At 37.8% G+C, this 26,213-nt stretch overlaps 1 protein-coding gene across 8 annotated transcripts in view; it reads right to left on the bottom strand.

The window, feature by feature from the left end:
• LOC146458542 (atrial natriuretic peptide receptor 1-like) overlaps positions 1-26,213 on the bottom strand; it is a 65,631-nt gene that overhangs the window by 28,668 nt on the left and 10,750 nt on the right. For 4 of the 8 annotated variants that reach the window (XM_085091015.1, XM_085091014.1, XM_085091019.1 and 1 more), the window contains exons 3-4: positions 22,772-22,853; positions 574-1,268 (exon numbers count right to left, since the gene is read on the bottom strand). In XM_085091015.1, coding sequence (XP_084947141.1) covers positions 574-951 — 378 coding nt within the window. In that variant the 5' untranslated portion in view covers positions 952-1,268; positions 22,772-22,853. Of the gene's footprint in view, positions 1-573; positions 1,269-7,537; positions 7,732-17,112; positions 17,171-22,771; positions 22,854-25,584; positions 25,603-26,213 lie in introns of those variants that run through there. The other 4 variants (XM_085091013.1, XM_085091018.1, XM_085091016.1 and 1 more) reach the window with 3 other exon arrangements.

The raw sequence follows: 26,213 nt of genomic DNA, 5'->3' as shown, positions 1-26,213 counted from the left end.
ACAGTCCTCTAAATTGCCAAAATTACTTGGGGAATATTAACACTGCTAAATAAACGTTTTGTGTCGCATGCACGACACCTCCTCGTTAAAATAGAGAATTTCTCTAAATAATGTGAAGCTGAGTTTTTGTGCAATCTAATCAGCTGTCATCCACTTAAGTTCACATTAAACACAAATATAAACATTTTTATACGGTGCATGCAGCAAACATTATACACACTGAATACTGAAGAAAATTAAGGGAAAAAACATGGCTTTACGCCTACCCTTGTGTCACTTGAATTTGCTGTCAAGTTTGGTTGAACTGATGCGGTTAGATCTATTATTCTTCATAAACAAACATAGTCATGAAACACTGAAGTTTTATTCAACACAACATCGACCGAAATCAAGAGAAACGTTTTTTTCTTTTTTTGCTCGGAGTCAATAAAGTGCCACGCCGTGAACTTTTCCTGTATTTTCAGGAATTTATATCAGTTACAATTAACACTGAAACACAATCACAACGGTGTAAAATGCTACACCAATTAATTATAAATCATAAAATGGTTACAGACGAAGAGGGTTACTTACATACGAAATCATGGTCTTGTTGAAGGAGGCGGCCATTCTCGCAGACGTATTGCAGCTACATCCCGGGCCGATAAATGCTGAAACTCCCTGGCTGAGTTGATACACTACGGACTGTAAAGTCTTGAATTCCTTGCAGTCTGTATCATTCCAGATGAACGTGACATTGTGACCAGGCAACAAGTCGGACCTTTGATTAATAGCGTCCACTGCGATGCTCATTGCAGAAGCGTAGAACGCGCCACGATGGTAATAATTTCCGAGCCGACTCGTGCGTTTGAACGGGATTAGAAGCCCGAGTTTAACTTCTTCACCGCTGGGTGAAGGGGCATAGCCAAGAAGTGCCAGAAACAGAAACAAGGAAAATGCTCCCAAGGCCATTTGGATGTGTTGCTTGCCTTAATCACATGCAATCATGTTCAATTTGAATATCGTCAAGCTGGAAGATCTGACCGGATCACGGAAGACAACTGGACCGAGGTTACGTCAGGCTAATGTTCAAGTTAATACAACACGGGATATTTCGACAGATTGTGGCGTCTCCACAACAGATTATCAAGGTTTTGTGGCCAAGAAATTTCAAACGTGCGAAGAAAAAATAATTGTGATATTTTTTCTTGCAATAAAAACACTTCCGTTCCCTAATTTTTAAATCGTCAAGTTCGCTCTCTGTCAAAATGAAAGTCTGGAATGTTCACCTGAAACAGGAAAAAAATTAAATAAATCAGCAGTGTTAAAAAAATGAATAAAATGGAGCAGAACAGTAAAATCACAAAATGAAAATTATACTTTAAAACGCACATCAAACATTCCGCCTTGTAAGAGTATGTTAATTATGTTAATATTTTGAACACGTTTGTTCACCGCCTTCAGCTTTACACCATCATGTAAATAATTATTATGACAGGACATCAATTTAAAAATCGTTTGAATGAAGGCACCATTAAGTATATATTGTTGGGTCGTATGTTGTGCTTTCTGTTAGATAATTCCTTTTGACTTAAAACTTGAAAGATAAAGCCAGTACGGAATATCGGTTTATGCAAAACGATTGATTGATTGATTGATAATTTTTCGTATTTATCTAGAAGCAGATGGCAAGCGAGTGATATCGATCGCCGATCCAGAGCTCCAGGGCGATCCAAAATACAAACGTTCGCTTCACTGCTGAGTGGAAAGTACACAACGGGATAGAGGCTCTCTCTCAGTGACCGAGGCATCCAAAGGATTATTCCCTGTAATTACTTTGTGACATTCTCGTTCCCAGATTGTTTAAAACATTTAGTTTACCGGGCAAAATTTGGTTCGTGATTTTATGTTCAGGAAAGTTGAAGTGTTTTTCTCAAAGAAAGTGGGCCTGCTGCGAATTCACTAAAACAAAGCGATTGACATTTATATTTTCTTCTAAAATGAAAATAAGCGTGGTCAATAAATTGGACGCATGCTGCTAACTTTTAAAAGCATCTAATTTAAAAATAGCGAAGTGATTTTGACAGAAATACAATGTTTTAATTTAGAACCTGTGCAATTAAAAACTTTATTCGGAACTATCATTTCGGCTCAAGCGCATTCTGTAAGCGTTTCTTCAGCTATCCAGGACTAGAGGACCTAGAGACCAGGCCTTTTCCTTTTTTACTCAAACTTACTTGCAAGCAGTTATACAGTAAACCCTCGTCTCGCGTACATCCCCGGGGGGGTACTCCAAAAAAATTGGGTAGGGGTGTGCGGCCTGCTTCCCAAAACCCTTACCCTATTTACCCTATTGACCAAAATCTGCGATTTTCCTTACCTATTTATGACCTGAAGTAGCTTCTTCTAAAAAAAAAAAATCGAACCCAGGACTAGAGTGCAAAAATCTATACCCTATTTATTACCAAAATGGCGGCAAAATGGCCAAAAGCGATACCCTATTTATGACCAAAACAGCCGAAAAACCATACCCTTAAGCGCCGCACATACCTATATAGCCCATATAAGGGAGTACCCCCCCCCCCCCCGGGCGTACACCTCGCTCAGATTATGGACACCCCATTGTCCGTAGGCGGGAGACATGTGAGTTTTTAAAATCCGACACCCAATCTTGGTCTAGATGGAGCCGTTACCGCAATAAGGCGAGGTGAATGCATACAAAACCCGTTGACTGATAGAGTGTAATGCTTCGATCAGCCCCCGGGGTTTTCTGTGCACTAACATATCGGAACCGGAATCTCAAAGGAAGTTTTTATCTGATTCACGCCCTACAAATATTGCAATCTTCGTTAATTGATTAGAAGGCTGTTTTACACGACAGAAACTAACCGCACGGTTCAGCCTAAATCGAATGTTTTCGTAACAGTGAAGGTTACTTTATAGTCTTAAAGTCGCATTTCCAACGTTGACGTATCAACGTACCAATTCCAGTTTGTTTTCTGAGCATGCGCATAAAGTAAGCAAAGTAAATAACAACTTCAGTTAAAGTAAAGAGGGTAGAACATGCGAGTGCAAACTGATTGAACAGTGGTCCTCTATATCTACATTAAAAGTTAAAACCTAACATGAAGAAAAAAATAGAAAGTGAAAATATACATTTTAAAACTTAGAGCACTGACAGTAGTTACATTACAATAATTGGAAAAAGAAACAAGTCACACTAGCATACAATACAGAAATGTTTTAGTAAAGCCGATTTAAACGAGCCTATGATCTCTTTTCTAATGAACGTAAATCGGGATACTGTCAGAGTTTTACGCAGTTGACTTAGAAAATCCTTTCGCCTTCAGATTCCCTCCCATTGTACCCTGCGAGCAGAGGCCTTTCGATCTTTCTAGATAAGTCTTATCCAGGAAGATCAAAGGACCTCTGCTCTCGGGATACTCCCACTGTCTGTTGAATGGACATACTAGGTTGAAAATGCCATGCCGGCTACCTCTATTGACTCTATTGTGCAAGTCTGAGTTTCGAGCAAGCATGTTAGAACATGTCTGGTTACCTTAGTATGTTTGACTCTAATGCGTGGAACTATAAATTCAAGTTACACGTATTACATGTTAATCATGGTTCTACGATGTGGAATGGTCTTGAACCCTTTGGAGTTAAACATTGCAGTTCTAACTTTGAGGCTGTGGACGATTTTCGCTCTACTGACACTCAGATGTGGATTAAATTTTCAATGCAAGGAGCTCTTTGCTCATCATAATTCTTGTTCGATAAATTGTTTACAGTGTATTTGCATGCCACAACTCGGCCACCAGGAGCAACCTTTGGTCCTCATCAGTTTATGACGTAAATGTCCAACCAAATCATACACTTATTTGTAATTATTATAATTTATTATTTTTTATGTGTGTGTGTGTCCTTTGATAACCTATCATGAACTGTATAGTTCCCTGTGTACACATAATAAGAAAATTACAGTTGCAGTAAATAATAAGACGTTCAGTACTACAAACTGGTTTAAGAGCGTTGACAGCCTATTAAAAGACGTTAATGAAATCAACGAAAATCCATTGATAAGATAACATCATACAATAAGAACTTGGGATTATTAATTTTATTAGCATGCAACGTAGCTACTTGAAGCTACTTAATGAGTTTATGCAATTCAAACAGCATCTTGTCATAGCATATAGACGATTGTGTTAATTAACTTGTTCATTTGAAATTAACACGACTAAATTTATCACAACTTAAGAAGAAATATTTTAGTTTGAAATAAAAAAAAGTGTCGCGAAGAACGAGAAGGCTTTTTTGTTTTTAAGTAAAGGAGCGAGCATAGGAGTCTCGTATTTTACCAAGCAAGAAAACGTTGATAATTCCATAGCGATTTCGTCTCAAAAACAATTGTGCTAGTAAATATCCTAAAGGATCTATAGACCTATTTACGACCTATCAAGGGCTTGATTTCTCTGAATTTACAGATAAACACTTGCTTTGCCAAAAATTTGTAAGCAAATACATATGGGATTTGCAAGCCATCCAACATGGCGCCGTTTCTTGTGAAAGCCTATTTGGAGTTGAAACAAAGAGTGCTGGCCCCGGATGTTCAAACAGCGGATAACTCTATCCAGTGGATAAATCGCTATCTGGCAGATAAAATGTACTGCAAAGAATACATTTTACCCGCTTTATAGCGACTCAGTATCCGCTGGATAAAGTTAACCGCTCTTTGAACAAGCGGGGGAAATGATTGGGGGAAAATTGGAATTATTTAAACACGTGAAAATGAGGGACTTTCATGAAGCATTAGTCTAGTGACCCGTCCATTGAATCACGAGCAACTAATATATCTAATTTATACAATAAATATATACAGTACATTTATACGGTAAATTCTTTACCTAGGTGATGTTTACTTTATTTTTCAATAACCCGACTGCTTTTTTTATATATTTGAACCAATTCATTGTGTCTTGATTGAGAGGTTTAAAAGGTTTCGACATCGTTAACAATAGAGGTGCTCAAGCGAATCAAAGCAAAGTGAGACTCAGTGATTGCTAACGTGAGCGGGTCAAACAACAGATGACACATTCTTCATGGAGGTTCATGCAGGAAACAAACCGGTTGAACCATCATTTGCATAGTAACACGTACAACACTTCCAACTCTTTGACAGTAATTAAATGAAGAGAGCAACAAAACGTCAAAGTGTTTGCGCCTTCAACAGACAGCACTGCACTAAGATTTCTTTATTTAGTTCTTCACCAACCTTTAGAGACTATTTCGGTGGAAAATCGTGCGGTACCAAAGAACATTGATCTCATTTCCTTGTTTTTCATGGGTTTGCACTAATTAATGTTAATGTGTTGGTTGTATATATATGCGGCCAATATTGACAAAATGATCGATTGGGATAATTTCCGCTTCTTTTGAAAGTCACGTCGACCATGACAGTAGAAGTACTGTAGAATACTTGAAGAGCATAATCAGACAAATGTTCACAAAATCCCAGAAAAGCTGACAAACTCCCACCATCACAGAAGCATACTGCTGGAGAGCTCTCTAATGGAGACACAATTTTAAAAGGCACAAGGGTTTAATTACGTCTAAGAATTTTAATTCATATTTCCAGTGTAATGAATTAAGTTCCTTTGATCCCGAATAATCTTTTCGAAGTTTCTTGCTCAGTTGAGACTTATTAAAGTGAGATCGATTCAGAGGTTTGTTGTGTTTGATAATTCCAGAAAATAACATGATACATCAACCCATGAGTGATATATAACACGCAGCTCATGCATCAAGGAGATAAAATGTGGTGGATAACAAAAAATATATTGGACCCTCTTTAAATTCTGCCCGGCTATAGGGGCACCATTTACAAACAGGAAATTTTACATCCTTGGTAACTCACAATCACTAAAATTAACGTGACCTCCAAATAGCTTTCCATACTGCATTCTAGGATGTTTACTCAAGTGATTTAACACATGTAAGAAAGGTGCCGATACTTTTGACTTAGCACTAATACAAGGTTTAAAATACCTTGAAATGGAATGCACAGTGGACGAATTGTAATTTTAACCCAGTCTGGAAAGGCGCATTTCGCTGTAAATTGCTGGTATATATTTCAGCTGGTGGTGACAGAATTGGAAGACGACACCATTAGCATTTATGAGCGGAGACGTTTTCTGAGAAAGGTCTTTTTTTTTTTTCAAACGCATCACGAAAATTGTAGAAGAAGTTGAAAACGATTTCAGTTTACAACACAAATATGAATGTTCAACCGGTGTGAAATGGAGCCAATAGGTCGCTCCTTTAATGTTTCTGAAACCATCGGTTAATGTGGTTTAGTTTGGCTGCTTGGGCCAAAAATCAGCAAAAAGATGCCAAAAGGAAAACTGTTCCTTAGCCAAGATTTCAACAGTTGTCACCACAAAAAGAAGTCAAAGAGAAATTTTGGTCTTTGGTGTGGAGTGACCTCGAAATATAAATCCGTACAATAGAGTATTGCATAATTTTCAGCTAAAATCTTTACTTCATACGTTTTCGTATGACCATAGCCCGGCCAAAGCTGGCATGAAGGCGAAGAGGACCTTGACATTGCAGGGAAGAAAGGATGCATGACTAAAATGAATACATATGCCGCTAGTATAAAGAGAAAAACCGCGAAAAAACAATCGCGGCGTACAGCACATCCGTCTTTTAGCTAGGTGCCACTTAAGATAACTGGATTTGAAGTTTCAAGTTGGATCGCGGATACGCTGATATTCTTTAACTTACATCCGGTTCGAGCAAAGCAGTGTCTCATGACAGCATAAGGCGAAAAACGTCTATCAACATTCATTCGCAATTCATGGCGACGAGAACTCACAACGCTGAGCCAAGCACTGCTTCTGTAATCCATTGCAGCGACAGTATTAGGAAAGACCGGTGCACCGCAGCGCCCTAATCGGATATTGTTATTATAATAAATAAAAGCGGTACGTCAGAAAAACAAATGTATCCACAGTAAAATAAATCCACTCAATTGACGCTGCTGTCGCTGCTTAAAGCACCGTACTTGTTTCAACAAACATTCGATAAGTTAGTATATTCATGAAGTCTGTTCCGTCAGTTTCTATTGTGATGTCGCTTCACTTATAATATTTAATAATTTAATTTGGAACTGTTGATATCATATGGCTTAGAAGTTCTATTTTGAGGACAACTGGAATGTGCTAGACTTCGCTGTCTAATCAAAACAGCTTTTAGTCACAACCCGAGCGAGCCAAATAAAATCTTACATTTGTGCCTCAGGGTTCCGAATGCAAACGCTTTCAAAGAAACGTTGCATAATAATGTATCGGTTATGAAATTATAACGCAGATATCGCTTCGTGTCATCGGCTACTTCAGACGTGGTTTAAATTTTGCTCTTCGCGATTTACACAGAACAAGAATCGCACAAGAAACGTAAACAAAACCAGTATTATAAAGCACAGTTGTAGCTGAGGTATCAGTCCCTAAAATATTAAATTCATTGGCGATTTTACAATGAGAATTAAGTGCAATACCTGTGAATCGCCATAACATATCATCTCCAAGATTCCAAACCCTCGAAGAAGCTCGTTGTCAAGTCACTGTCAGGGTTTATGTACCGAGAAGTCATGTTTGATTAAAGCTGGCTGCTGTGAACATCAAAGCAACTCAACCGAGGATGTCATCGGAAACGAGAAAACTTATCACGAACTGTGCCCTTGGCATCGATGACGTCATAAAAATGCAAAAATCTAAAACTATGTATATTTGTCCTTCCGTTAATCTCTCTCCATCATTTCGACATCAGTTGGAACGATCTTAATGCGACTTTCATTTCGATTGGTGATAAAGCGTCAAGCAAATGAAACTCAGGGAAATCCCAGGCCCATTTAATTAAAACATTCTATTTTAGGTGCGTTCAGTCTCTAATCGTGAATCGAGATATGGCAGTTTGGCGTTATTGGATTATTTGCGCTATTTGCATTTTTTTTACGGTTTTCAAGGTCGGATTACTTTTTTTGATAGCGTGACAATGCGTCCCGTACTTAAATTTACCGAAAATCTGATTTACTTATTGGATGTCATATTTTTTAACCTCGACTGGTTATGCCTTGAAACAGACAGTCTTTACCATGTTCCGTCTCCGTTGGGTACGTGGCTTTACCATCAACGGTTGGGGTGGGGGTTGCTGTGCTAACTTTTCACCTTTGTCTAGCATTAACAATAATACTTTTGACTATCTTGGTACCTTTTGGTAATAGCAAAGCGTTCTCAGTTTAACCTGATTTCTCTCATGTAAAAGCTGCACAGATTCAACTCAGTCTGCTGTACACCCTTTTATTTTAATACGCGAAACAGTGCCTGGCTAGGTAAGAAATTGGAGGCGAGGTCACCAGTTCCCATAGATTTCCTTGCAAATTTTAGTAAAGGCAAGCATTTATCAGCAAATTCAGAGCAATCGAGCCCCTTGGTGGAAAAATATTCCGAATGGGCGTATAGGCAAGTTACTTTTTCTCTATTTATGAAAAATCTCTAGTTTCTAGGTGTGAACCGTGTTGAATTATCAAGTAAAATGCGCGAAAAAAAAAAACTAGATGGACACATTCTCAGTAAAGTGCCACAAATTTTCGATGGCTTTAAAAGAAAAAATCTGTTGACGTGCGAAGTATTTGAAGCTTACATGTACTGATAAATTGTATTATACTCTTATTATACTCTATAACCACGATACACCATTTAACTTATTATACTCTATAACCACGATGCACCAATAACTCACGGCCATAAGATTTCAACCTGAAAAATGGGCGTAAAAAAGGTCTATTTAAGTACTACTTATCGAGCGAGGGGCCACCGCTGGTTGTCGGTTAGATAAATGATATTTGCATTTGCCCGTTACATGGTCTAAGCACTGTAGGACCCTGTAGCCTACAGGGTCCTACAGTGCCAAGGCCAGAGCTTTCAAAGTTTGAAAGAGTACTCTCGAACTGTAAGAATTTGAACCTTTTCTTACGAATATCTTCACGTTACTGGCTTTTACTTGGTCCAGATGGAGACCATGCAAAATTCATACACCTCTACTCTATGAAACACTCGTAAATCAGTTCATTTTTTGTATACCGGCTTACACTCAATGAGACTTGCCTACGACCATACACAATGCTGTGGAGCTCACGAAAATGTGAACAAATTCTGCACTTCTACATACCCGGACAGTGTAAACTTTAACCTTTCTTACGATGTCCACTGCTTGGAAACAGATTTGTAGAATGTTTCCTGATTCAAATTAAAGCAGCTTCAAAGCGATTTCTGACAACAATCAGTGAACGAGCTATCAGCAGTCTCGTGACAGGCGGATCGATTTGTCACGGGAGCCGGGCAGTGGGCCGGAGTTTACAATCTCCGGCTCCTAGGCGAGTAAACACATCACGGATGTCACCCTCTCTATGTCGAGATATAGAGATTTTTGTTCAATCTTTTATGTTTTACAAAACGTCGATATGTTAGTTTTAAAATACCTTTATTTTAAGATCGGAAGTTTGAACAATGTTTTTCAAAATTCAGGCTTCTTTCGAAACTCATTTTCCATAAAGCACTTTTGTCGGCTCTGCTAATTAAGGCTGAGCTACCAGACACTATCAAGATGTATAGCTGTTAAGAAACAATGTGATAGCCATGAGATGACCACAGATTACTTCGATTCCATTTTCTGATAGGCTGACAGGACATTGTTAGCTGTCCACCATACAGTATATGATTGAAAAAAGTTGTTCCAGTCGCAAACTCAGTCGTATTACGATGGCAGTCTGCTTCGATTTCCTCGAAACAACAAAAGAGGAACTCATTTTGCTGACATAATGGGGCTTAAAAAATAGGATGGTCAAAGATCCCATGATTCCAAGGGAAAACTGCGAAAGCATGCATTGTCATTGACATGAGCATTGTTTCAAAGTTTCTGATCCAAACTCCTCCCCCCATACACACGTAATTGCCCTGATCCCACATGCACACTCTCGGCTGATAAAGGGGTCGAGTACTCATTACAACATGTCGAGTATTTATAAGTGAACGAAGATTACAGCGACCTTTTTTTTACGATAGATAGCCTAAAATAGCGAATATAAAGTATTTGATTCAGTCCTCTGTCAGTTGCTAAGATACGTCAAGATGTTTCGGAAATTGAGCCAACGTTTTCATTCCTTTTCGGGCAAGGTCGAATAGTGGCAACAGGGGAATTTTGCGAACAGGGACAGAATGTGTACTCACATATCTCGCTCGTCTGATTCGATTGACTGGTTTTTTTTTACAACTTTTGTTTGTCTTTTTAGAACTCTTTTCCCTGATCGCTTACTGCACATCAGCAGGGAAAGCCTTCAGTTAGTCGTTAAACTAAATAGACTATTTTCACTCTCTTTTGCAGATTTATCTTTCAAAACAAGATCTTCAAAACCCTTTCTGTGAAGTCCTCAATGTAATTGCTTGAGTAATGGTCAACAAAACACCATGTTTTCTTGTCGTCATCTGTTAGATAGCTTACTTTTTTGCCACCGACGATAAATAGAAAGAGAGAATGCTTAATAATTTGAAAGCTGGCTAAAATCGTATTTGTTGTTTCACTCCCTAAGGGCTGAAATTTCAAACCACTGATTTCGCAAGATGATAGAAACGCAAAGGAACTTACTGCTCAGTGGCATAAATGGTCACTCGAGCTCTTTAGCTAGGACTTCACCCACGTACTCGAGGTGAGAGCCTGGGTAAGAGGTTTGCTTATTGTAAAGAACGTCAAATTTAAGCTGTAGACTGCACTTCTACGGTGTTTTTCATTGACAGTTAGTAACTATATCTCCATTAATTGAAGAATGGTCTAGATATACAAAAAAATTAAAAAGGCGACAGTCGAGTGGCGGCGTGATCACACGGTTATGCAATATACTGTGGGTCAGCGACAAATTGCCAGCCAATGACCCTGATGGACTCATAACTCTTCCGATATTCATTAACTGCAGACATCTCGTCTACGGTTGTCCTATTAGAATCAGCTACACCTTTGTTTTCTCTTTAGGACACTCACAAGGCATCTTATTAACATGTGAGAAATATCAAACGACAAAACAGCAATTGACATAGGCACTTCTCACTGGCTTTATGTATGGGGATCACTTCAAATGTTTGTAAGCCGGGGTTAGCATGCATGACAAATAACATCGTTGTTTCATGGCACTGTTCAACTGTTAAGGCCGAGGTTCAACTATGGGAGTGAAAGGGCTGATTGAACATGCGCACTCAACAAGGAACAAACGGACTGTTCCTTGTTGATTGACAGGCACGTTCAATAGAGACAACGACTGCACGAGACTCTTCCATGACCCTAAAATCAAACCCCAGAAGCGACGCAAAAACAATGTACGAGAAAATTGGGGCGGTGAGATATCTAGATAGATCAATTAATTACCCTGGTCTGTACAACAAACGTTTATTTAGCCGAGTGCAAAACGGGAGACATCCAATGTCTGGGCTTCTCGCTGTTATAGAGGCTAAGCTCCCCACTTTTCACTTAAGTACTTTGCGTCAATTGCGTGCGTCGGGACACTCATTAGTAAACGTATCTAGCGATTATCTCCCAGATTTCAGACCAAGGACAGACCATAACCATACCAAGCTTTAAATAGAACTGAGAGACTGGTTTATTTTATGACGTTAATAGTAACTTAGCAGTTTGCTGAAAGACAGAATGTTTAATCCGGCTGCGTCACATGGGAGTGAGGCTTATACACAGGGAACCCAAGATCTCTACTGATAGACCAAGGGATTGCTCAGAACCTACAAATTATAAAATCCTTTAGCACTAGTTTGCTTGGAATCGTACCGCGTGGAAAATGAATTAAAGCGCAGCCTGTCATACCCCTACGTGGAAAAATACCAATTATTAAGGTCATGTAATTAATGTGGCGGAGTTTCAGCGACTGTTCATGTTCATAGCGTTCAACAATAAGTTTCTCCTTTATCCAAAGAGTGCGGACTTTCCTGTGAGTGTTAATTTATTAAAAGAGAATTAAACGTTCCTTGTTTTAATACAAGTCCTTTTACTCAGAACTACCTGTCAATTTTCAGCGAGGGCTTAACGTCTGCAACGGCAAATTCGAGTCAGATAAGTTTTGTACCTTCTTATCGCTACGCACCAGTTGGCTGATAAGAAGACAAGTTATAAATTTGAATCATAAACTGTGTCTTTTCGGGAGAATCCGAAATCGGATTTGTGATCTCAGGTCATACGGATTCTTTGCCACCAAAAAAGCGGAATCCGAAAAAAGGATCATCAGTGTCGTGACAACGCAGAAAACAGGCCCATAGAATCGTTATCGAAATTGTACAAATTAAAGTTTAGCCGAGTTTCTCTTGTACGGTGGCGAAATGAATAGCAATAGTACCACATTACCCCTGATCATTTCAGCTAGTTAATTCGCCAGTAAAATCTTTTATTCATTCGGACGCATCCCCAAACGTAGAATTCATTTTATATAAATGAATTTATCGTGACTAGTAATGATTTTGTCTGTGCTTCTCGCCAATCAAACAGGAGCATCCAATGGTTTGTTTCGGTGAAATGTCTGTTGGGAAAGACACATTACCAGCCTCACTGAGAAATTCGGATTAAATTGTCAAGAAAAACTAGCGTTTTCCGAGCGAAAGGTCATCTCAAACTTTTGCAACTATGAAAAGGTTAAACGTTTTGTTTTCGGAGGCGCAAATACGTTGTTAAAAGTGCGAAAGAAAGGCCAGCTAACATTTTCAGAAAGCCAATAGCAACTCGTCAACTCGGGGAAGAAGATTCAGTTCCTTATCAAATTTTCAGCAATTTAAATTTTCAGCTAAAGAATTCAAACAGATCATACTGTGTTACCTTACACAATTTGCCTTTGAACGACATGGGAATGCAGGAAACTGAGAATGATCGATGTATTAATCAGTAAATGACACAGGCATACTCGGAAAAAAATCCTAATGTTCCTATCAGGAGTCGAACCTAAAACCTTCCGATTACTAGTTCCGATGCTCTACCACTGAGCTACAGGAGACTCGTGGAGCTAAGGCCATTAGACTAGTTTCATGAGACAAACATCCTGCATACTGCTAGGATTAGAATGTCAATGTGTGGCATATGAGCAATGGAAATAATGTGATGGAATATGTTAAGCCTGGTGAATAAATAAGAACGATGTATTAATCAGTAAATGACACAGGTATACTCGGAAAAAAATCCGAGTGCTCCTATCAGGAGACGAACCTAAGACCTTGCTTCGGACAACGTTCTCGTTGGGCCGGCCCCCAATCAAATTTAGCCGAATTTTCGTTTTCACCACATACTTATTGGCGCAGAACCGCCTCTGGTTAGATAAACGTTGTGCGAATCCTTTCCCCAAAACGCTCACATCATGAATCTTAAAAATCTGGATTTAACTTTGATTTGGCGAATCCATACGAAGTGAAGATTTTACGGATCCATGGATCCATTTTTGCATTTCAGTGAAAAGAAAACGCAAAATTGTTTTGGTTTTGTTTTTGTTTTTGTTTTTTTGTTTTTTTTTTTTATTCAAAAATCCGAATTTCAATGTTTTGCATAGCACATTTAAGCTTTGGGCTTGAGCGAAGAAAAGGGGGAAAACCACCTTCATGATAAAAGCGAATTGCGACGTATGAAATAGGATGTGTCGAAGTTCGTTTTAAATTAACACGTGTTGTGCGGATGCAAACAGGAGTCATGTTTCGCTTTAGTATTACACGGTGGAGTATGATATATCAAAAGTGACAAAGTCACAAATTTCAGGGAAATATGACATTTGTCGTTCAATTATCTAAAAGTGTTTGCCATTTAAAACAGCAGCATTTCTTCTTCCCAGTGGAAGTGCTTCCAAAGTTGAAGTGTTCCTTTTAAGTTGCACCTGTTTCCTCTTCTCAAAACAAAAAATAAGGTTCTTTTTTGTGTGCTGCATCCTCCGTAATGAACGGCTCTAGCTTCATTTGTTCTGTGTTTTAAACCTGTTAGAAAGTCTTTGATTTTTCCGGTTTCTTGCAACACTCTCTAACTGATCAGGGACGGGAAAAAAATTGATTGAATGTCATGCTTGGCAGATGTAAAAAATTCACACAGATCAGTAATTAACAGAAAATTGAACACTAGAATCTTTACAACAATTTCCAAATTTATGAAATATTACCTGACAATAACCATGGAGGGGCCCTATTTTAATGAACCAAATTAAAGTTCATTTCGACATATTTTGGTTGATTCCTCGCATGGCGGGGCTGTGAGTTATTGCACTCATCTCAAATGCGCCGGAAAATTAATCAGGGTACCCAAGACAACATTAAAGCTAAAGAGTCAAAACCAGTGTTGTTTCCAGCAGTCTTACACTATTTTATGGCCTTTAAAGGGCAAATTTGTATAAGCTACCGCAGTTTTATCCGGTTTTGGATCCCGGGGTGCGGATTAACCTGAGCTGAAAATTTACTGAATTGCCGAAATGTTAGGAAACTGAATCTTATTCTCAGAATTAAAGAGCTGTTGTCGGCTTTCCGAAAATGCTAGCTGGCATTTTTTTTCGCAATTTTAACGACGTATTTACTACTCTGAAAACAAAAGGGGGTTAGTTTTTCAGCGTTGCGAAAGTTTGAGATGAGCTTTCGCTAAAGAAAACGCAAGTTTTTCTTCGCAATTTAATTCGAATTTCTAAGTTGGGTATGTCTTTCCGAACAGGTAATCCACCGAAACAAGCCGTTGGGCGCCGTGATTAAATGGTTGTTAGACCATTTTTTATTTGCCTAAGGAGGTACTTATACAACTAAACACGTTCGCAGTTGGGGGTTTATACTGAGCCAAATGCTAAATAAGGCTTCCCACGGAGAAATTGTCTCGTTGAACGCATTTTCGTTTATCTTTTGGTTTAATAACTTTGATGTAACACAATTGGTATGCGTCCATCTCGGTTGTCTACGAAAACATCAGTGTGGTGAAGTGTCTAATACACCCAACCATAAATCATTGAAAACGTCATCGCAAAAGCACCTTGGTTTTTCGATCAAAATGCCTGTCGGACAATACGTGATTTTTATTTATCAAACAGCAGCTTAGTTTATGTCGGTAGTTGTAGTTGTAGTTCAAGCAATTTTTTGATTCCAACAGTGTGATGATAAATTTTGTGATCAATCCTTCCATTTATTGATGGCAAGTAAACTTGACCATAGACTACTTTATTTTTAGTCTCCTTTTTCAGTTTTCTCCCATGAACATCACACAGTTGTTGAGAATGCAATGAAGGAAATTAATGCTGAGAAAATTGGAAAAAGTTCACAGCGTTGTGCATGTTATTTGGCATGACACTGAAACCACAGTAAGCAACCGCGAGCCGCGGATTAAAGCAGTTGGGTAGAATTCTCTGATAGCAGTAGAAGAGTGTCAGCGATTAAGAATTGAAGTTAGAGTCTCTAGAGATTCATTTCAGTGTTTTCTTGAGCTGTGCGCCATTTTATTGGGATACTGAAAAAATGTTGTCTTCCTTCTCTACCAACTAAATAAATCAAAGAGAGCCACAAAGTCCTTTTCTAAGGTGACGATCATTTAATAATTGCAAAACTTGTGATGTGTGGTGCGCAGGTGATGAGAGAAAACTTTATCGCAGTCGTAACCCACAAGACTTATGCTTTACTTTCAAGACAAGGAGGGTGCACTAAAAGAGCTCAGTCTTAGACCTGTATGGTTTGTAGTAGCCAATACATCGCTGCTTAGAGAAAAAGGGAAAAAACGCTGAACGATGGTGACACAAAATTTGAAGCCGATACTTTTTTTTTAGCTGTCTCATGAATTGCTTTAAGGGGTTGATAATTGATTGGGAATAAAGCAAGCATTGACTTAATGTAGTTCCATGATTGGAACAACAGATCAGAAACAAAATGATGTAAAATAAACTCAAAGGAAAATGGTTTTATCAAAGAAAGTGGAATCGAAACATCTGAATTAGGACCGTAAATAAAAACCACCCAGTTCACTTTGTCAGAGATAGACGACGATCGTCGGATAATTAATATTATTGGCGTGATTTGCAGTCGCGGTTTTCAGAACCTTTTTGTATCCCTAGAATTTTAATTTGAAATTCGTCAATCGGTCTGGAATAGCTGTTTAGAATTTTGCAATCCAAACTAATTCCCATAAAATTGGGTTATAGAGAGCCACTAATATCAAAGGCTTTCTCATCCGGGGTAATTATGTTTTTCCTTGGCACTCAAACTCTAGGCACTTAAAAATCTCTCAAAATTCACAGAAAATGCGGTTAATTTTTTCACTCAACTTCTTCTATGTGTGGTATATGGCCATGTATACCAACGATTTCATCCGGAATACAAAATTTGAACCGCGGGAAAATCGATGAAAATATAAAGACCGGAACATGCTGTCACATTTTACAAGCCGACGCACATCTATGAAACAGACAAAGTTATCGTCTTCAAGGGCAGTACTAGCCGCGCATTCTGAAACGATGCTTTCTAAAATACAATGTTTATTGATTTCGTCATTTTTGTCATTTTCTTTCCCTAGTGGTGACTCCTTTATCTTTAATAATTTGTGGGGGAGGTTTGTAATTGGAAGCGACAAAAAAAGATTCAGACATTTTCAATTTTAATGCGAAGAAATTAAATGAAGAATAAATGAACAATTTTACGCATATTTTGGGGATTGACGTGATTTTTAATTTTCGACTCGTGTTCTTGTTTCAGTTTGCGAAGTTAAAGCAAAAACTTACTGGTTACTTTCACGGTAACTCTGTTTTATTTAGTCAAAGGATTCGTTTTAAAACTCGCATTTTACAGTGAATGTAGCTTCAAACGTCAATGAAAACAGGAAGAAAAGACAAATTCATTATCTTAAATTTAGAATAGTGCTTCACGCAAAGCCTTTCACTTGCTTAAAAGGACACATTTCGCTGCTTCAAACTTTGCATGTTCAATTTTTGAATGCCCAAAGAATCATAGGCGAAGTTCAATCGCCCTAAGAAAGCTAATCAGCCACAAAATACAATCTAAATGCCCTACTTTGTACAAAAGTACAATAACGTACCTTAAATTGAGTTCCAGGATGAATTCGCGGTCGTTTTAATCTTTCTTGCTGTCTGCCTCTAAAAAAAATTGATTGTGTGAATATCTTCGTCCCACACACTCGACTAACAACTGCAAAGGAGCTGTGTTTACTTGCAATTTTTTCCGTGTAATTATACAAGCAAAGCCAATTGTTTTCAAACTTTGAAGATGAAAACTCAAAACACGCCTTGCGGCCGGAAATTAAAGCAACAGTGAATATCGAATTAAGGAGCGCTAAACGTTTGTATTGGATGGCACTCTTCCTTTGCACGCACAACCAATCAAGAACAATTCAAAATACCTACCCCTGGGGCTTTATTTACTTTACAATAACAAGAATATAACTCAGATTTTGTATATAGAAAAAGCTTGTTGTTTTAAACTTCTCTATTCGGTTAAATTGATTTTTCCATCGGCTTTTCCATTCGAATCATTAAGCAACCTCAAAAACCTGTGGAAAATTTCTTAAGGAATTAAACTTGGTGTGCTCGCTTGTGAAAAAGTCGAAGGTAATCGTGTGAATTTCTTGGAAATGAAAAGCCTGTGGTTAAGAGGATAATAAAAACTTTGTCACTTGGTGAAGTATTTTTAATAAGGTGCACGGAAATTAAACGCAGAAATAGTGCAAAGGAGCCGTCTTATTGCGCACCTAACAACAGTGGGGAATTTAACATACTCGAAAACGGCAATGAGTGTGATTTCGCTTGCAAATCTTTTATGGAGCACACATGTTGTTTTTCCAAGACCTTTGATATCGACTTTACTCGAAAATGGTGAACGATGTCATCTTGTTTTACTGGTAATTTTTTTCAGTTAGTAAAAAATACGTGTTTTAATATCTATTAAAAACTTAACCTCGTCGACCTGCGGTCGACAAAACGGGCTATTGTTAAAACCATCCAGTCACCTGACTTTTTAAGCAACGATCGAGGTTGCCATGAGCAAAAACAGTCGCTCTGAACGTTCGCTATATGTTTTCGTAGCTTTTTTTGCCGTCCTCTTCAAAACAACAACGTGAAACGACCATGCAATTTCCAGGTGGTGAACGTAAGCACATGACGGTGAATGTTTTTTTTTTTCTCGGTTTCTTTTATAACTTGAAAGCGGTTCCAATCAATTTAGTTCTCGATAGTTCGCTCATATTGTACAAGTTGAAAGAGTCAGAATAAACGTGAAGCAGCTCAAATAACCAGAATGTATATATTTTAAAGTGAAGTTTTTGTTGGCGTTGGCATCCTCGTTGCAGTTTAGTTCCCTACTGAAATAATACATACACTTGAACATATAGTCCTTGCATGTCAGATGAAACTTTAAGTTTCTAGCTTTCAAGGGGGTCCCCACGGGTTTTGGATTTGTTTCGGACCCTGTATTCTACGATCTACGATATTTTAACCACTACCAGGTGATGCAAAGATTCAAGTTTTTAACTTTCGAAAAATTAGACTGAAATAAGATTTGAGGTTAAAATCGTGCTGCCAGCCTTTTTTTTTTTTTTTCTCGCTTTTTTTTCGCTTTGTTTAATGAGCTCCCTATTGGTGAACTTTAAAAATGTGTTTATTTGTTTATATTTGCCGGTATTGTGTTTGCATTCATCTGATGTAAGTCATAGGAAATATCCAATTCGATCCTGCCTGCTTCTTTCACTTTCTCATAATTGTAATTATTTCTTATTTTCGTGTGCATATTTTGCTCCCGTTATTTGCTAAATGATGTGTTTAAGATCATGGACTGGATTGAAACCAAAACTAAATAGTACAAACGAATTCTGGATGCACTATAGTGCAAGGCCACAATGAAATGGTTAAAAAAGAGAGAATAATTTCTTTAATGGAACCGACAAAAAAAATGCAACAATGCACCGATGCACCATATGGAGGCATCTATCGTTTTTCAGTTGAGACCTCTACTGATCAATTTTCCGATCAAAGCTCAGTGAATTTTTAGCGGGTTCCGTATGAGTAATTTGAATACTTTTTTGAAGTTAAGTTTATCTTGCCGGTCCGTATCAGTCTTACCATAAAGGAGTTGCCAGGAAACACGACAACTTGAAACAAATATGCAACTTGCTCCTAAATCGTCGCACTCTTTGTGTGAGAGAGGCTTTTCTTTCATAAAGTAGACAAATAATAAGGTACATAAAAGCAAGGTATATTTTACAAAGATGAAATGAAAGAGATTTAAAAAGGACGAATATAAAGAAAGATTAAAAATCAGAAAAATGTGCACATTATCACCTTATCAAACAATTCACAGTTGCTTCTAATTTGTTAAGCTTCGACTTTCTGTTGGTAAAAATTAACGCCCTTGAAGATTAAGCCGTTCCAACGATGAAACGTATTCACATGTTTGAATCGACGGAAAATAAGTTTTAAGAGTGTAGGTGTTCAAGTGAAAAAACAAACAAACTAAAGATTTAAACAAAAAAATTACCATTTCAGAAAATCATACAACGTCTTACTAATTCTACTAATGCCTCCCCACCCCAACCCCAATCATTTTATAGTTATTGACCTCCGCTGAATTATATTTTGCTTTACTAACAATAGTATTTAAACATGCCCCTAACTTGCAATTATCTGAACTCTGCTATGTTCGATGCAAATTATGCAATTTTTTAAAAAAAAACTTAGCTATTTTGTTTGCAAAAAGTACGTGTAATCTTAATTTTTTTGTGTGCATTTATTCGTCGCTTCGAGTGAATAATTCTTTGCATATACATGTGAACCTTTCCATACTGAAGAGCTTCAATAAGATCTATGGTTTTCTTTAAACCTCCTTTAAGTTTGGCAACCAAATAATTAAATATTATAGATTGAAATGACATTTAAATCGGCCACATCAAGAATTAGAGGTAATATCCATTAGTAAAACCATTGTGTAGTTTATGTTTGAATGCCTCGTTCAAAAAGAGTCGGCAATCTGCATGTTCCGAGTTCAGCCGAGCGATTAAGTAGATCCGGTTGTGTGAATGATACTTCATTTTATCTATGCATGATCAGTTTTCTAGATTACTATCCATTATAAAACGGTTATGTGGTGGTTTTATCGGTGAAAGATCCCCTATCTAGACTGGTAGGAGGGTGCGGATTCTGCCTGTAGCAACTTAAAACCTAAATAAATTTGTTAATATTTGACCAAACGCAATGAAACTTCAGGCGATTTTTACAGAAATTATCTCGTCGGTTAGTGCTCATTGACTTTAATGTTATCGTGGCAACCAATTTTGACAGGCAGGAATTTTATTTTAAATGAAAAATGCCTTTTTAAAATGAAAAATTATTTTTCTTAATTTAACTTTCATGATTTTAGTTCATATTAGTATTTCTTTATTTGTTTTGATTACTTTTCGTTCAACGATTTCGGTGCTTTCTGGAAGTTTTGGGGAAAATCCATAAATTAATCCAAGATGGCGGATCCAAGATGGCCACTCTTTGGCAATCATTACGTAATTACCAAATGACGTCACACGACGTTATCAATTCCCGTTGGGGACCTCAAAGAAACATGTTTTAACGTACTATCTATCTTCCATTCCTCATTGTCATAGCTTTTATAGCTTGCGAAGTTATGGAGCGGGGCGGAATCCCCTCCCCGGCCCCAGAAGACCAAAAAAAAAAAACCCCGGTCTCGATAGGGTTAACAAATCAGTCAAAAAAACGAAACTACAAATCATCGTAAAGCAAAAAATCTAAAAAAAGAGCAAGGCTGATTTCACGGTCAGGGAAGTATATTTTCCAATATTTCGAAAGGCACGGCCTTGCCTTTCGAAATATTGGAAAATATACTTCCCTGACCGTGAAATCAGCCTTGCTCTTTTTTTAGATTATTTGCTTTACAATTTTTTTGCTGATTAGATCCTTCACTACAGGATCCGGTACTTTTATTTTGTCACGGTGGTCCTTGCAAACACAGTTTATCACTGGTTTTTACTGAAATAATCGTAAACTTTTTATGTTCTACATCCGTACTTGAGGTTGTTTGCTGCGGCGGCAGATAAATTGGAACACTTACTGTGTTACCTGGAGAGGGCGTAGAAACTAAATTAAACTGAAAAAATGAGTTCGAATAACGATCAGTAGTTCACTGATTAGAAAGACACTGTTTATAACAAAATTTACCACTCGTGTACGTAAAGAATTGTAAAAAGCTAACTAAAGCGGTAAAAGATTTGCTTTTCAGTGATCCTATAAGACCCTATAACGCATTTCTAATATGGGAAGAGTGCAGTTTCTGCTCTTTCTGAGGAAAATAAGAGCAGCTACACATAGCGAGAAGTTACATAAACGTCGCCATCTTGGATGAAGTCATAGGTATGAAGCAGTGGAACTGAAATACTTAACATTCCGCTATACAATGAGGGTTGGATGCCATCCCTTCTCTCTTCCTCCGTAAGGTTTTTCTCCGATTTCTCAGTAGAGGCTTTTTAACAGTGACTGCCGTTCTTAGTAGCTGTTCGTTGAACATTCTGACACGTTTTGGAAACCTTTGTTGAGAATCGGTTGCTAGAATCAATTACAACCTAGCGACGACCTCATCCTACAAGTAACCTGAGGTCAAGCCAATTTGGCACTTAAAGTCGACCGTTTCGTTGGCAAAAGAAGTGAAAAATGCCTACAAAAAGCCGGAAATATTAAAGTAGACCTAGGATGGGATTGTAACCAGCCCCACCCTCCATCTGAGTGGTGGTATCAGTCTGCTTGAACGTCAGAAGTTAATGTTTAACCCCAAATGTTAATCTTACCTCAAGTAAAAAACAGTAAAACCTTAGCAGTGGATCTAACAAGCAACGGACTTTTGATCCAGCGCGGAAAGGTTTTTTAGTACGAAACACGCAGTGTGTTAGTAAGAATGATTTTTAAAACTCATGTAGTAAGTGTGTAAGTTTCATGAAAGTATGGAAATAATTAAAGCGTAAAAACAGCGCAATCATGGGTCATCGGTACCTGATAAAGACCACTTCCGCCTAATGCTCTGGTCAGGTCATTATAGTTCTGGTCAGGAAGAAGACCAGTGATACTAGTTGAAATATTGGCCCAAATAAAATTGCCCTTTGCCGTAGTGTCAACCCTGCAATCAGTTTGGTTTATTTACACATATTATTGCTGTTCTGTGCGCTTTATAACTATATTTGTAATATTGATAGGCTTGTTCGAAAGGGAAAGTCTTCAGTCTTGACGTCATTATTTAGTTTTGTTTGATTTGGTTTTTAGTCCGACTGACATAATGGCCGTGAATTCCAGAAGCAGAAACGAAGGTAGCCGGAGAAAAAAAATGAGAACAGAAACGGATGAGAGCACTCGTCTCCCACCAACGTGGCCCAGGTTCGATTCCCGGAGTCGGTGTCATCTGTGGGTTGAGTTTGTTGTTGGTTCTTGCTGAGGGAGGATTTTCTCCTGGTTCTCCGGTTTTTTCTCCCCTCAAGAACCAACATTTCCAAATTCCAACTCAACTCTGGTGATCTGAATTATTGTCAAGCACTTTATCATGAGCCTCTGGTTCGGGAGATTGCGCAAGCACTCCCCAGTGTTATCTGAATTTAAATGAATTACCTTTAACGGTATTTGTCTAGCAGCACCAACCAGCTTCAAACGGCATAAAATGAAGTAATTAAGTATATACATGGAATAAAGTCTACCAACCCTCTGCAGGAATGTTCTGCTCCGCTCGCTGCCAAGGTGCTCTTTATTTGGTCCCTTCTCTCATTGTGTAATCATGTTGGGTCTGAAACAAAGGAAGAGCCATCCTTAATTAATGGAATTGTTCATCCAATTAGTAGTAACATACCGAAATTAATTAAGCAAACAAATGCTATTACATTATCGTGTTATATAGTTCGCTGTCTGAATCTTCTCATGTCAAAGGTAAATGATTCAGGAATGTAGGAATACATTTTACAGGAATGTATGATTACATTGAGTGATAGTTGGGAAGATGGCAATATTGCGACTGCGCAATGTTATCGTTCTGTTACGTTGCGCAATTTTTTCCCCCGGAATGTTAAAGTCTAGTCTGCGACTGAGAGTAATCAACTTTTCTGGCTTGAGTTTCAACGGCCGCCACTCTTTCGCCTTTAATTGACGTGATCCGTTTAAGAGTAAAATCGTTTATTGAATAATACACACTTTGCAGTCTCAGTTACTGAATTACGTGTCTCACTGAATATAATAATAGGTGAGAAGGTATTGGAGTGTTTCTCCAATCAATAAGAAAGGCCGAAGCATGCATGAAGTGTCACTGTATTCCTAAGCGATGACGTAATTAAAGATCAATGGAATTCAGATCCCAGTTTTGAAGAAATCAATATGGTCTAGCAAGTTTTTACGATAAAATGGTTCAAACAAGTAAATACTAATTAACAGATAATTGAATCAAAATTTATTAACATTAGCTAACGAAGAAGCGTTGAGTTACTAATTATCTAGTTTTATTTCGTAATTCTTTTAATTGTAACCATCTAAATGAATATGACGTCACTAAAGGGTGAAAGGAAGGTATTTGTTTCAGCCAATAAGATGGCACTATTGAGGCTACGCCCTTCTCTTCAATTCAATCTTCAAGTATTATTGTAACTTACGGGGGGTGAACGCCATTAGTGCCAAATGTTGGATAAAATAGAAAAGTGGATTAAAGTACAAAAGATGACAAAAATTAACTTAATTACATTTATTTTAATACTGCTTTCTTGGACAGTAGAAATTAATTCAATTGCGTAATCACCTTTCTTCGATGACGGAGGTGGTTACAGCTTATTAATTTGTTACCAGCAGTCAGGAAAACGAACTCATAAAATTAAAAACCTGATAATTAAATATAAGGTAATCACGGTTACATTTTGCATATCCTAAATCTTAGTCGCTGTAATTAATGTCGTTTACTGATTAATTAGATCGATTGTGCAAGAAACTACAGCGGTAGATTCAAGTAGCTAATGACGTTGTTCAATTCTTTTACTTTCAACCAATAAGACAGCAACGTCGCGGTTATCAGGTGTGAGCCAAAGATCAGAAAGATGTATTGAATCAGATCATGGCGGCCTAAAGACCTTCACTGTCATGATCGATGCTGTGAACACGCCTCACAGGTTAGCAGAACGCCATAAAATGGGTATAGTTATTAAGACTGTTCTTTCCTTTGTTTAGTGCGCATAAATTCTGCGCATTCTTGAATGCATACAAAGTTTTTTTTTCGGGGGAGCTAGGGGGGAGGGAGATGGGCGACGGATTGCAATTGTGCGGAAAAAGCAGTTCTGTGTAAGGGCAAGCTATTAGAATCCAAAACGAAAATTGGGGGTGACTAGTTTTTTTTTAAGGATAACTAAGCTTCAATGTACAAAAAAATTGCCTTTGGAAAACAAACTTAAAACGTTCTAGAAGTTATTATTGCTTAATTATCTCCGGAATTAAAAACATGTGACTTAATTACCCCAATTTTCTTTTCAGATTCTAAACAGCCCTTGTTGAGATGCATATTCTTTACCCGCATGGTCATGAGCCAAAATTTATTCCGTGTTAGGAGGCACTGTCCTTAAATGGATGATGACAGATTCAGCAGATTAAATTACGAGAATTGCTTGAGAAGAAACGCGTGTTATCAGCCAGAGCTTTACGCTGTGCAATAAGAACTCAAATACTACATAGAATAAAAGAATTTAGCTTCCGCTTGAAACATCAGCCAACTGAACTCCTGGATCATTATTTCATGAAGTGAAATATAAACAGAAAAGATCTTTATTTGCTAGACTATGTCCACTGAGGAGCATTGTAAGTGTTTGCATAGAACACAATGGCATTTTCTGTCAAAGTAATCTGACAGAGAAGAAGTGGAGAGACGCAGTAGGTCCGGATGGAATATAAATAAATGAAAAGAAACAAAAAATCGATGACAGACTACTGAAGCTATTTTTATCTTTCTTATTTTCGACTTTGCTCTAAGTAAACAAGGTTTAACCTCTGCATTAGGAACGTCACTTATGCCCACTTTTCTCCTCCCCTTTTAGAAGATGTGCTATTTTGCACACATGAAAAATGGAAAACGTTTTATATTTAAGAAGTTATTCCGACGCAAACGTGCTAAAAACCACAACCCAAAGGCATTTTCTCTGTGGAGTTTCACAAATAAAAAAAAAGATAGCAAAATTGGTCGAATTTATGGCGCCCACAAACACAACGTGTCTTGATCGAGAAAAAGCCTCAGAGAAACAAGGTGAACCTTTAATTGCGAGTAACATCGTGGTTTAGTAAATACATGAGTCATTGAATAAAGGTTTTTACGGAACATTTGTCAAAAAGGGATCTGGTCATGGGCTTGAATTAATGCTTCTCGAATTATTTACATTTCTAGAAAGGGCTTTTTCACACAATGCAGCGATCTTTTCTTGTGAGAGTGGCCTACACGCCGTAAAAGCTGGATTGCGAATGGTCGAAAAGAATAAGAAATATGTGCAACAACTTACCGAGGTGCAGTGTGTCTGTATCAAAGTTTTCGAAGTGAACATGTAACTTCGAATTTGCAGACCCTCTCTTGTTGTTGACAAGGACTAATTTAAACTTCCCAAATCCTGTGCAAATTCGCTTCCAAAACGGCAGGTGATTTTAGCGGATGTCAGTGATAACCGAAACTGAATCTACGCGTCTTAATCAGTTAGTTGCGATGTCAAAATACTCTGATTAATGTATAAACGACCACGCAAACAATAGCGTTTTCTTCTGAAAATGACAGCGCAAAGAGTTGTAACATAACCTGAGAGTAAATGAATCGAGCTGCAAAAAGGCTTACCGATTGAGCATGACCTCTTGAAATTAAGTAATTTAACAAAAAAGCACTCGAAGACTTTCTCCATAATGGAATATGACCCGAAGGTAAAACCATTTTCGTTGTCTCAACGTTAATGTTGAGGGCGGGGATAACCGAACGAAAGATTTTTTTATGAGATTGTGGTTAAAAATAAGGTATCGACGAGTATTGTACACCACTGAAGTAAATATTCATAAATACCCATTTAGCTTGTTTTTGAATGTATGTGCACATCTAAACACACGAAACGGTGAGTTTTAATTTGAATATTTGTTGAATTAAAATTCG

Source organism: Pavona decussata, unplaced genomic scaffold (assembly GCF_977016875.1).
Source record: "Pavona decussata unplaced genomic scaffold, jaPavDecu1.1 SCAFFOLD_233, whole genome shotgun sequence".
Lineage (NCBI taxonomy): Eukaryota > Metazoa > Cnidaria > Anthozoa > Scleractinia > Agariciidae > Pavona > Pavona decussata.
The sequence above is the reverse complement of the archived record's forward strand: the minus strand, read 5'-3'. Positions and strand labels throughout refer to the sequence as shown.